The 13,132-nt window shown below is 46.2% G+C and overlaps 2 protein-coding genes across 2 annotated transcripts in view; both read left to right on the forward strand.

Moving 5' to 3' along the window:
* The window catches only part of LOC145349678 (secreted phosphoprotein 24-like), a 38,071-nt gene extending 27,545 nt beyond the window's left edge, over window positions 1–10,526 (forward strand). The window contains exon 7 of the mRNA XM_080198207.1: window positions 10,462–10,526. Coding sequence (XP_080054333.1) covers window positions 10,462–10,494 — 33 coding nt within the window. The 3' untranslated portion in view covers window positions 10,495–10,526. The remainder of the gene's footprint in view (window positions 1–10,461) is intronic.
* LOC145349739 (secreted phosphoprotein 24-like) lies at window positions 4,754–10,346 on the forward strand. The gene is made up of 6 exons (XM_080198273.1): window positions 4,754–4,805; window positions 4,957–5,060; window positions 5,249–5,377; window positions 5,498–5,629; window positions 6,417–6,456; window positions 10,294–10,346. The coding sequence occupies exons 1-6, from the start codon at window positions 4,754–4,756 to the stop codon at window positions 10,344–10,346; spliced, it is 510 nt and encodes a 169-aa protein (XP_080054399.1).
* Window positions 10,527–13,132: the final 2,606 nt, after the last annotated feature.

Consider the following 13,132-nt stretch of genomic DNA (forward strand, 5'->3'; position numbering starts at 1 on the left):
GCTTGTGCTCCATCAGAACTTTCTCCCACCCGTTCTCCATCCACCCCTGCCAGCAGAGTCTGTTATTCCACTCTGCCTCGTATACTTATCATTTACGTTATTCACTTCAAACACTTTGTGGTTTCGAGTACCACATTAGGCACGGGTGTGCATGTTGGGTGGCACGATAGCACAGTGGGTAGCATTGCTGCTTCACAGCTCCAAGGACTGTGTGGAATTTGCACATTCTCCCCGTGTCTGCGTGGGTTTCTCCTGGGTGCTCTGGTTTCCTCCCACAGTCCAAAGATGTGCGGGTTAGGTTGATTGGCCGTGCTAAAAATTGCACTTTGTGTTCTGAGATGTGTAGGTTGGAGGGATTAGTGGGTAAATAAGTAGGGATTTGGGGGTAGAGCCTGGGTGGGATTGCGGTCGGTGTAGACTCGATGAGCCGAATGATCTGTTTCTGTACTGTAGGGTTTCTATGATTTTGTATGATTATTGTGGGTGAAGACATTTCTCTTGATCTCCTCAGTGGATGTATTAATGATTTTATGTTTTCGAGATCGAGTCATTCCTGAATAACCAGTTCCAGTCTCATCCGAATTCAATATTTCTGTACCTTTTCCCATGCCCCCACATTCGGTTTATAATATGGAGGCAAATTCACTGTATAGCGAGTGTGGTCTAAACAATGTTTTATACAAGTTTCACGGTTATTTCCATATTCTTCCTCTCAAAAGAACTGAAGTACTGTACTGATATTTTCTTTCATTGCCTTTTCTGAAGTGCCTGTCAGTCTGTGTTGCTACATTTACTGCTGGTTGTGTTTGTTCACGGCATTCCTTTATGTGTCCATCTCATTTACACACCGGAACTTTCCGATGGGTTTCCCGGCAGCGAGGGATGCATTTAACAGGAACTCCTGTTGACAACAGTAGGATCAGAAGATCCTTCCAATGACCTCTTCCGTGGCCAAAACACGCAGTGGGGAAAATCCTTCCGACGGGTCCGGACTCCCTTTGGACTATTGAAAATCCAACTTGTTCATTTCCGTGTTGTCCAGAATACACATCCCACCCAACCCCCCCATCCTGACACCCACCCCCTCCTCCCCCCCCACATACACACACAAACCCCCACCAAGTGTGATTTTCTCAGGGAGGGTTTGTGTTTGCTTTTAGTCCAACACAGCAGAGGACGAGGGCAGTGTGGATGCTGAGATGGGCCAGTGAGAGGATCCACCTCCATTCTCCAACACAGCTCCCAACATTGTGAAAAGGCCCCTAACACTCACTTCTCAATGAGGAGAGATTGGGCAAGCTGGGATTGTTCTCCCTGGAAAGGCAGAGGATGAGGGGTGACTTAATAGAGGTGTTTAAAATTATGAAGGGCATAGATAGGGTGACCAGTGGGAAGCTTTTTTCCAGGTCGGAGGTGACGAACACAAGGGGTCACAAGTTCAAAGTGAGGGGGGCAAGGTTCAACACAGGTGTCAAGGGGACATATTTTACACAGAGGGTGGTGGGGGCCTGGAGTGCACTGCCAGGCAAGGTGGTAGAGCCGGACATGTTGGGGTCGTTTAAGACCTATCTTCAATTGTAAGAAATAAAACAAAAACTTACTCCAACAAGTAAATCAAAGAAAGTAGTTTAATAAAGAAACTTCATTACTCCAAAACCTTGAGGCCTCACCCTGGGCCACTCTAAGCTCCCCACAATTCCCAACTAATTCTTATTTATACTGAGTCAGCTGTTCAGCTGACCACCACATCATTTTCTCATTGATTACATAGCCTACTAGATCAGCTGGTTAGCTGACCCTCGCAGCATGTTGTCATTGGTCACATTATAACAAGTCCAATGTTATCATTGGTTATGTTCTAACACCCATCACACCCACTCACCATGCCCATCCCATGCCCCTTTAGATCAACAATGCCATCTTCTGCCCCCATTAGTTTCTTATATCACTTCAACGCCCCATCACCCATAGAACCATAGAAAATTACAGCACAGAAACAGGCCTTTTGGCCCTTCTTGTCTGTGCCAAACCATTTTTTGCCTTGTCCCACTGACCTGCAATTGAACCATATCCCTCCACACCCCTCTCATCCATGAACCCGTCCAAGTTTTTCTTAAATGTTGAAAATGACCCTGTATTTACCACTTTATCCAACAGCTCATTCCACACTCCCACCACTCTCTGCGTGAAGAAGCCCCCCTAATATTCCCTTTAAATTTTTTTCCTTTCACTCTTAACCCGTGCCCTCTGGTTTTTTTCTCCCCTAGCTTCAGTGGAAAAAGCCTGCTTGCATTCACTCTATCTATACCCATCAAAACCTTATACACCTCTATCAAATCTCCCCTCATTCTTCTACGCTCCAGGGAATAAAGTCCTAACCTATTCAATCTGTCTCTGTAACTCAGCTTCTCAAGTCCTGGCAACATCCTTGTGAACTTTCTCTGTACTCTTTCAACCTTATTTACATCCTTCCTGTAACTAGGTAAACCAAACCACTCATGCATCCTCTGGCCCCCCTGCCATCATGTGTTTACCCCCTGCCATCCCCATGATCCTTCATGTGCCTAATCATCCCCTATGCCACCCCACATCCCATCTGATCTCCAATGCCAGTCCATGTTCCTGATGCATCCTCCATTTACATTCACCCAGTGTGCCATATATAGTGCTCAAGCACCATGTAATAGCGAATATTATTGATACGAGGGAAAAAACTCTTCTAGTCCAAAATAATTGTTACACTTAATACGCCATTACATTCATACACAAACAAACATCACATCAGATGGACATTCTGTTATTACAGCCTCTTAAAATTTTCAATCAGCCCTGGATTAATGAATGACATGCTGATCTCAAACAATAACAGATTTTGAAAATCAGCCAAGTATTCATAATGTCTACGGCTGTCATAACAAAAGCTTTAAGTTACATTGCCTGAAATTGATAGAACAGAATTTCCTTTTCAAACTAGCGGGTCTAGGTCAGAGGAATTTGATGGATAGGAGGGGAGTTTGTGCGGAGAATTATTTCTTCATGTTTCAAAAACACAGCCAGGCTTGGTAATTGTTTAAATCACAGTACCAAACCTGTCAGCAGAGGCTGACAGGACATCTTCTTACTGTTTTTTAAATGCATGTTGGCACTTCCAAAAAGTATTGTAACAAGTGACAACACTGACACAAAGATGGCAAAAGTAAGGGTGAAAAGACTGTTCTCTGTGATAAATCAGTGCTTTCAAAACATCTAAGTTAAAATCCAGCACCTAATTGTGACATTTGAGCTGTGAAAGTATTATCTTTCAGAACATTCTGGACTCCTCAGTAGTCAGGAACTCTCCAAGAAGGCATACTTCTCCAGGGCTGATGAAGCGCACACCAACCCATGAAAATATAGGAGGAAACTGAATGTTTTAGTTATCTGTACAAGGGGGAATGGACTTGGGCAGTGATGCATGTTTGTTTTACACCCCAACCCACCAGAAGTCCACCTGGAAATGATGTAGAGCAAGCCTGCTCCCTCATGGAAGACAAGATGACTTCAATGTTCCACAACCCGATCCATGCCTTTATTGGGAGATATCATTCTAACAGGAATTTCCACATCAGTAAGTCAGCCTCCAGCCAAAATGCAGCACCTGACAAAGAAACAAAGCTGAGCAGTGATTGATTTCCAATCGCAAAGCAGAGATTTAACTGATTTTCAGGAATCAGATGAGGGGAAATTGTGCTTGAACACTAGTGGGGCATCAGGGGAGTGGTCTACTCCGAGGAGCTGGATGAGTTCCCTAAGGGTAGTGCAGTGCTCCATAAGATCACCTAACAAAGAATATAAAACTTACATCCATTAATAAACAGAAATTCTGGTGAAGATGTGGAAATGCCGGCATTGGACTGAGATAAAAACACAAAGACATCTCACAACACCAGTCCTTTAAGGTGGTGTTGAAAACTGTGAAGACAGCCATTCCCTCTGGGTCTGCATTCATCCCACTGAGAGTGACTTTATACCCAGGAGGTAACAGAATCTTCCGCCGTATTTTACTTTTCATGCATGGGAGGTGGGGTTCACTGGAGAGACTAGGGGTGGAATTTTCCATTCCCGCTGGTGGGAGGGGCTGTGAAATGATGCCCCAGCATTTATTACCCATTCCTAACTGTTGTGCAAAGATCACAGTCACTCACCTTCCCAAGTACAATGAGTGAATGCCCAGCCATTTCAGGGGACAGTTCAGAGGTCACCACAGTGCTGTGGGTCAGGGGTCACATGGAGGCCAAACTCCCAAAACATTTCCAGAACAAGAAGACATGAGTGGGCCTCATGAATTTGGAAACAAGACAATAGTTTGATAGCATCTTACAGATTTATTGAACTCATTGAATTTTAATTCCGATGCTGTCAAAAATCTGAAAACATGTCACGACACGATTGGATCAATCATCTCAATTCCTAATCGAGGAACATAACCATAATCTTCATCAATCCTGACAATATTCAACTGCCAGGAAGAATCTCTGATCTCACCAAATCTAAACAGGGTGATGATTTTGGGAGGAAGTTGTGCCCATTTTGCAGCCACTTGGCAGCAGCTGCCCCTGCCCAGGATCAGCGCACTGAGTCAATATGAGTCAGTGTTTGAATGTGGTGAAGGTGAGGATATAAAGACTGAACGCTGGAAGGAAAAGACAGAGCGAGAGAGAAAAGCAGTTCCTTTACTCTTCGTAAGCAGCCAGCTGATCAGACAAGAGACAGAATGAAATCCTTACTCCTCACCATTGCCGCAGTGCAGATCCTCCAGTGCTCAGGTAGGTACTGGAGAGAGACAGAGAGAGACCTCATAAAGCAACACCTTCTTGTCAATGACACTCACTGACTGAGATGTCACCAATGTGTTAAAAAGAATTGACTGGAGAATGCTGGAGTGTTTGGTACAACTTTCCTTTTCTTTCTCTACAGGAATCCCCAGCCCTAAGGATGCTCTAAGAGTGTCAGTTGGAAAGCTGAATAAAATCACCACCATCCCCAATCTGTGTGGGATAACCCGGAGAAGAGTGAAGGATGTAAGTGTGTCCAGCTCTCAGTGCGTTTCACTGTCTAAAGTCTACAAGAATATTGCAGGGGGCAGTTAGACACTGATTATTAAACAGGAGCAGAATATTCTATTGCTCTCACACTGATGGGTGAATCAGCCCAGGGTAAGAACACGAGATTCACTCAGACACTTAATGACCTGTTTTCCACTCATTAGATTAATCGCACAGGAAAATTGTCGTACAACGTGGATTTAACATTCTCTGTGAAAGAAACTGTCTGCTCCAAGAATTCCGGACTGGAATTTGATGATCCCAGCTGTCGATTCCGTTCCAAAAAGTCCGCAGTAAGTTCACAGTTAGATTGTCACATCGATTACCTCGTGTGTAAACAGTTATATCAGAGGAACTCAGCGTTGAGCTTATAATTATTAATAACTTTAATCATTTCCCTTCTGTTTTTACAGAGGAAAGGTTGGTGTAAAAGTCGTGTGGAATATTTTGCTAATGAGGTGATGGATGTTGATGTGGAGTGCCGAGGTTTGAAGACGATCGACAGCAAAAGTGGATCATTTGAGTCGAGTGAAAACAGCATTGAGGTAATGTCACAATTCTACACATTAGGACAATGGCATTGCTACACTTTGTGTTCGGACTTCTCCAGTTGTCAGACTTTCAAACATTTCCCTTCGAGAAACCCTGCTGTGAGGGATAAACAATTTGAGCAGCTCTTGGTGCTTTCACTGGCAGTGAATCAGGACAGAGATTTGATCTCTTCTTCCTGTTAGTAAGGAAAATAATTGCTCCTTACTGTCAGGGGCTTCACACAACTGAGTCCATGTCATCACTTTAACACTGTAAGCATTGTTCACACTCTATCAGGGCTGAACTCTTCACTGTTCCATCAGAAACTGTTCAGATCTTTGATGACATCTTCACCAATCAACATGAAACCCTAAAACAAAGGCAAAATTCTGGAACCTGAAACCAAAACAGAAAGTGCTGGAAAATCTCAGCAGATCTGACAGCCTTTGTGGAGAGAGAACAGAGCCAACATTTCGATTCTGGATGACCCTTCGAAACATTGGCTCTATTCTCTCTCCAACATTGATCCCCTACTGCAACTCATTGGAAATTTAATGAGTTAACTGCCGGAATTCTATCCGCCCGCCCGCCACAGAAATCAGAGCAGGCCAGGGGCGGACAATGGGAAGCTCCGTTAACCTGGGGTGGGAATTTCCGGTCTCGGATTGAGTGAGGCTGTGAAATCTCCGCCCAACGTATCTCATTCCTCATTGAATCTCAGTTAGATCATTGATGCTGAAACTAATGGTGTATAAAAATCGAACCTCCACCCAACATAAAAATATTAATATTTTAATACAGGTGATAAACAAGCGAACCTCAAGGCCACCAGTCTATAAACGTAAGTATAAAACAGGAATTTCACCAGGGATTATTGATACAAAATTGTTGATATCTGGATTTCTTTTGTTGGAGTGTAATCTGAGACAGTAATGAACTTTTATTTCACTCAGTATCCTTCCAGAGTCGAGGGGGGCAGGGGGGCGGGGGGGGTAACTGAAATATTGTTGAGTCTTTTCCAGCACTAGTTCAAACATTCTGGGATAAGCTTCAGTCGAGGTGATTATATTTTCCGGTGAAGATTCCTCACTGTCCAGCAATGTGAAGACATCAGAGTCGACATTCTGAATATTTACCAGATAATAATTCCTGTGTTCCAGGAGGACACAATAAGAACATAAGAAATAGGAGCAGGAGTAGGCCATCTAGCCCTTCGAGCCTGCCCCACCATTCAATAAGATCATGGCTGATCTGTCGTGGCTCAGTTCCACATTCCCGCCCTCTCCCCATAACCCTTAATCCCCTCTCTTATCAAAAACCCATCAACCCGCATCTTAAAAATATTTAGCGAGGCAGCCTCCACCACTTCAACGGGCAGAGAATTCCAGAGATTCACCACCCTTTGAGTGAAGAAGTTCCTCCTCAACTCCGTTCTAAACCGCTCCCCCCTTTATCTTGAGGCTGTGCCCCCTAGTCCTACTGTCCTTTCTGAGCGAGAAGAGTCTCTCCACCTCTATCCTATCCATCCCATTCATCATCTTATACGTCTCAATAAGATCTCCCCTCATTCTTCTAAACTCTAACGAGTACAAGCCTAGTTTATTCAGCCTCTCCTCATAGCTCAACCCCCTCAACTCCGGCATCAGCCTAGTAAACCTCCTCTGCACTCCCTCCAAGGCCAAAATATCCTTGCGTAAGTACGGCGACCAAAACTGCACACAGTACTCCAGCTGCGGCCTCACCAATGCCCTATACAGCCGCAGCAAGACCTCCCTACTTTTATATTCAATCCCCCTCGCTATGAAGGCCAGCATCCCATTCGCCTTCCTGACCACCTGCTGCACCTGCAAGCTGGGTTTTTGCGATTCATGCACAAGGACCCTGAGGTCCCTCTGCACCGTCGCCTGCTGCAGTTTTTCGCCACGTAAGTAATAATCCTTCCTACCATTATTCCTACCAAAGTGGACCACCTCGCACTTGCCAACATTAAATTCCATTTGCCAGTTCCTGGCCCATTCGCCCAGCCTATCTAGATCCTTCTGCAGACTCTCCACACCTTCCGCGCAATTTGCCGTTCCACCAATCTTGGTGTGATCAGCAAATTTCGACACCATACACTCGGTTCCCTCCTCCAGATCATCTATATAAATGGTAAATAGCTGAGGCCCCAGCACCGACCCCTGGGGCACTCCACTAGTCACCAACCGCCAATCCGAATAGCACCCATTGACCCCCACTCTCTGCCTCCTATCTGACAACCAGTCCTCTATCCACGCTAACACCCTACCCCCAACTCCATGTCCCCTGACCTTCTGCAATAACCTCTTGTGAGGTACCTTGTCAAACGCCTTCTGAAAATCAAGAAAGACCACATCCACCGGCTCTCCTCTATCCACCGCCCTAGACACATCCTCATAGAACTCCAATAAATTTGTCAGACACGACTTCCCCTTAACAAAACCGTGCTGCGTCTGCTCTATCAAGCAATTCCCCTCAAGATGCCTCGCGATTTCCTCCTTGATGACGGATTCTTACATTTTACCTACAACAGACGTTAAACTAACCGGCCTATAATTCCCCGCCTTTTGCCTGGCACCCTTCTTAAACAACGGCGTAACATTAGCCGCTTTCCAATCTTCCAGCACTTCCCCGGAATCCAGCGACGTCTGAAAAATAACCACCAAGGCATCCACTATCACCTCCGCCATTTCTTTCAGAACCCTCAGATGCATTCCATCCAGTCCAGGGGACTTGTCCACAATCAGCCCCTCCAGTCTGTCGAGCACCGCCTCTCTAGTAACAATAATGTCATTGAGACCCTCCAGTCCTACCACCTTTCCATCTCTAACACCCGGCAAATTATTCACGTCCTCCTCCGTGAAGACCGAAACAAAAAAGTTATTCAAGACCTCAGCCATTTCCCCATCCCCTACCACTAAGTCCCCCTTCTCATCCTATAAGGGTCCAACGTTCACCCTAGCCAGCCTCTTCCTTTTTATATATTTATAAAAACTCTTGCTATCCTTTTTTATATTAAGCACTAGCCTGGCTTCATAGTTTCTCCCACCCTTCTTTATCAAATTCTTTGTCAATCTTTGTTGACATTTAAACCTCTCCCAATCCTCTTCTCGCCCACTACTCTTAGCTACTCTAAACGCCTCCGCTTTTAATTTAACACTTTCCTTCACCTCTTTCGTTATCCATGGCTTATTACCTCTCCTCCTACGGTCCTTTTTGACCATCGGAATAAATTTCTGTTGAGCACCAAGATAGATCTCCTTAAAGATCCTCCACTGCTCCTCAGCAGACCTACCTTCCAACGCGCTCCCCCAGTCCACATTCGCCAATTCTTCTCTCATCCTACCGTATTCCCCTCTGTTCAAACAAAGGACGCGTGTCCAGGAACCCACTTTCTCCTCCTCCATCTGCACCAGAAACTCCACCATACAATGATCACTCTCCCCAAGAGGATCCTTCACCACAAGGTCCCTAATTCTACCCGCCTCATTACATAACACCAGATCCAAGATAGCTCGCTCCCTCGTCGGCTCCAACACACACTGTTCGAGGAAACTATCCCGGCAGCATTCCAAGAACTCCTCCTCGAGCCCACCGCGTCCAACATGGGTCGACCAATCAATATGTAGATTGAAATCCCCCATAACTACGGCCGTCCCATTCCTGCACACCGCACTTATTTGCGCGTTAACAGCCCGCCCCACCTCCAGATCATTATTCGGGGGCCTATAGACGACACCCACCAGCGTCTTCCTCCCTTTGCTGTTCCTAATCTCTACCCACAACGATTCCACTTTCTGCTCCTTGGCTCCAATATCATCCCTTGCTACCACCCTGATGCTATCCTTAATCAACAGAGCTACGCCCCCTCCCCCTTTTTCTTCCCGCCTATCATTCCTAAACACTTGGTACCCCTGGACATTCAGCTCCCAGTCCCTGTCACCTTGCAGCCACGTCTCTGTAATGGCCACCAGATCATATCCATTTGTGCTGATCTGCGCCACCAGCTCATCCACTTTATTCCGAATGCTTCGTGCATTCAGATACAGTGCCTTCATCCCAGCCTTCACCTGGACCCTATTTGCCAGAACGCCACCAACCATACTCACGCCCCCTACTCCCTTTATTATTGGGACATCCTCAGCCTCTACCCTTACCTGTACCCTCTCCTTAACTTTAGGCCTCGTAGTGTCACCTACCCTCGCACCTTCCCCCCCTCAATTAGCTTAAAGCCCTGTCTACAGTCCTCTTTACACGATTCACCAGGACTCTGGTCCCAGCCTGGTTCAGACCAACCCCATCCCATCCGAACAGGTCCCACCTACCCCAATACTGATGCCTATGCCCCATAAATTCAAACCCATTCCTCCCACACACTGATTAATAACCTCAGTCTCTATTAGTTTATCCATCAAGCCCACAGCCCCACTGTCCCAGAGCTAGATTGATTATAGCTGTGGAGGGGAACAGGAGATGTTTGCTGAGGAATTCTCCATCACTCACTCACTCCATCCCAACTCGGGAATTGAAGGAGTTAATATTTTGAAAATCGAATTTCACTGGAATCTGTTATTTAAGGATGAATCTAAAAGTTTTAAAAGTTCAGAATGTCTCACTAACCCCCAGTTCTAACCAGATAAATGTGAATATTTTTATCCAGGTGTCAAACAAATCAAAAGACTGGTCACAGCGAGAGATTTCAAACGTAAGTAGAAACGGGGATTTTGTGTGGGGGAATTGTCTCTGGATCAGCAACAATAAAACATTGAGTTCAGATTGAAGTCAGTCCATTTGAAAATGACCATTCTGCTGATTGTGTCGATTGCAGGAACACAGTGATGATTCAAGCTTCCCACACTGACCCTGAATGAAACGTCTGAAAGAGCCAGCTTGGTGTCAACACAAGACCTCATTCCCATTGAAGAAGATGTTCTCAATTGTCCTTTATTCCTTCATGTATAAGGGCAGCGAGGGGAGGGAGGGGGAGGGTGGGGGGAGGCGGGGGTGGATGGCGTGGCCTGGGGTTCCTGACTGTACATTTCACTATAACTGGGAGATTCTATGGTTTGTAAATGTTCTCTCCTTTGGTGTGTGTTGTTGTTGTGTTCTGTGGATCATAATAAAAGTGTAAAGAGAATATTTCCTGATGTTTCTCCGGATATTACTGCTGCGCTTTCACTGACTGGTTGGGAGTTCAGGACGCTGGGAGCAGCCTGTCACCCACTGGGACCACTTTCCCCAGTCTCCGGGGAGCTGCTCAGGGATTGGGGCTTCACGGTTTTTTGCCAAGTGTCGGGAGGAGGACAATTAGCAACTGATGGAAACAGTTTGTTTTATTAATGTGGAGAGGCCAATTCCGGGGTTCTGTGACAATCTGTGGGAATCCAGAGGGAATCACGGCGGGTGGGACAGGAAAACTCGGAGTCAGGCCCACAGTTGGAATTCCAAATCGCAATCTTCCCCTCAGCCTCTTAATGGTGGGGTTATGGCGGGGTCATGGCGGGGTCATGGCAGGGTCATGGCAGGGTCATAGAAGGGTCATAGCGGGGTCATAGAAGGGTCATAGCGGGGTCATAGCAGGGTCATGGCGGGGTCATAGCAGGGTCATGGCAGGGTCATAGCAGGGTCATGGTGGGGTCATGGCAGGGTCATAGCAGGGTCATTCCTCTTTCCCCAGGGGTGTCCAAGTGTCTTTTAAATACAGCGTTTGGACATGACAATGGGGCCGCCGACCTCCTGCCTGACCTGCCCCGAGATTCAACAAGAACCTCGTGGCTGCATAATCAATGAGCTGAATATCTCTCGATTTGGCACATTTCGCCACTACGCTCTCTGACAGGGATCCCTCTGACGTCCCATCCCCAACATGGAACTTTGTTTGGGGCAGCAAGATTCCACCCTCTGAGTGAATTCTCGCAGCTTGTGTGAGAGTGAAGTGTGAATGTTGCTGATCTGTGGGCTTTGGAAATATTGGTCTCCAGAGTGGATTTAACTTTAATAAAATCCAGTTCAATCACGCCCCGGTCCCCAGTTAAAATCATTGTTAAATCTCTGAATGCCTCCTCCAGAACGACTCTACATCCGGGGCCCAAGGAACACAGGTCTATCTTTGTTCAGTCTACTCGCTCCACACTCCAAACATTGACTCTCCACTCAGGGCGGTCCCTAACCAGCTCACCACCCCTCCAACCCACACCAGGTCACATGACCTGTTCCCTTAAAGGGGCCACACCTTATCATTTGATATTTTTCACAACAAACTAATTCTGTCATAACTGGCCTCAGAACGCAAAACAATTTCTGTCTTCAAGGGCCGGATTTTACAGCCCCGCTTGTCCCAAAACCATAAAATCCTGCACAAAGTTAACGGACCTTTCCATTGTCTGCCTCTCGCCCACTCCGATTCCCATGGCAGGCGGGGCAGTAAAATTCCGCCCATCTCTCCATCGCCACCAATCCTCAGCTGCTTCCTGTTTCAATCCTGACCTATTCCCCAACATTCCTCTTCCCAAAAGCAGCAGCTTCCCTTTGGTGGATGAGATCTCACCGAATATCCACTTTGCATCTTCCGGAATCCACATTCTGTCCCTAAAAAGATCGAGGAATACGGGGGAAGAGGGAGAAATCAGGATATTGAATTCGATGATCAGCCTTGATCAAAATGAACGATGGAGCAGGTTTGAAGGGCCAAATGGCCTCCTCCTGCTTCCAGTTTTGATGTTTCTATATGACTGCCTCGTGTGGCTAACAGGACACTGGCTGTCCGGGCTGTGTCAGTACCTGTTATTACAGAGGGATATCCACCAGGAACCTGACCTGTCAGCACAAGAGGAGAGTCAGTTGATTCTGTGCAGTGATTGCCAGTTTGTCTCCTCCCTGCTCTGAGAGATCTGTCTGATTTCTTTCATGATGGCATTGGACTGGGGTAAACACAGTAAGAAGTCTCACAACACCAGGTTAAAGTCCAACAGGTTTATTTGGTCACACAAGCTACTAGCTTTCAGAACCACTATCACTGCCAGCCACTACCTTTCGATACACATCTCTTTAACCTGCCCTTAAACCTTTCTCTACTCACATTGTCTGTACCTTTATGGCTTGATTACCTGTAAAGACTCACATTCCAACCATTATTTTGTAAGTTGAGTTTGTGTCTTTATATGCCCTGTTTGTGAACAGAATTCCCACTCACCTGATGAAGGAGCAGCGCTCCGAAAGCTAGTGGCTTTTGCTACCAAAAAAACCTGGTGTTGTGAGACTTCTTAATGATTTCTTTCACCCAGAGTGTGAGGGACACCTGGACCACTCGGTGTGAAATTCCCATTGATTTCTGTCCAAATCACCCCCGATTATCAGAGATAGAAAATGGTGGAGGAATGTCTCCCCAGAGCAGAGAACGCTGACAACTCCTGCGAGGCACTTTGCTGAAAAGCTCTGGATCTGGGAAGCTGTTGTTCTGAAGGCCGATTGGGATGTACTCACTCCTGTGTCGTTCTTTG

Source organism: Carcharhinus amblyrhynchos, chromosome 11 (assembly GCF_965287045.1).
Source record: "Carcharhinus amblyrhynchos chromosome 11, sCarAmb.v2.hapA, whole genome shotgun sequence".
Taxonomy (NCBI): Eukaryota; Metazoa; Chordata; class Chondrichthyes; order Carcharhiniformes; family Carcharhinidae; genus Carcharhinus; species Carcharhinus amblyrhynchos.

Bases quoted from the DNA above. Each gene is read 5' to 3' on its own strand.
- LOC145349739 (XM_080198273.1), top strand. From the start codon at position 4,754: ATGAAATCCTTACTCCTCACCATTGCCGCAGTGCAGATCCTCCAGTGC. The intron at 5,378-5,497 runs GTAAGTTCACAG...CTGTTTTTACAG, and splicing joins TCCGTTCCAAAAAGTCCGCA to AGGAAAGGTTGGTGTAAAAG. The intron at 5,630-6,416 runs GTAATGTCACAA...ATTTTAATACAG, and splicing joins CGAGTGAAAACAGCATTGAG to GTGATAAACAAGCGAACCTC.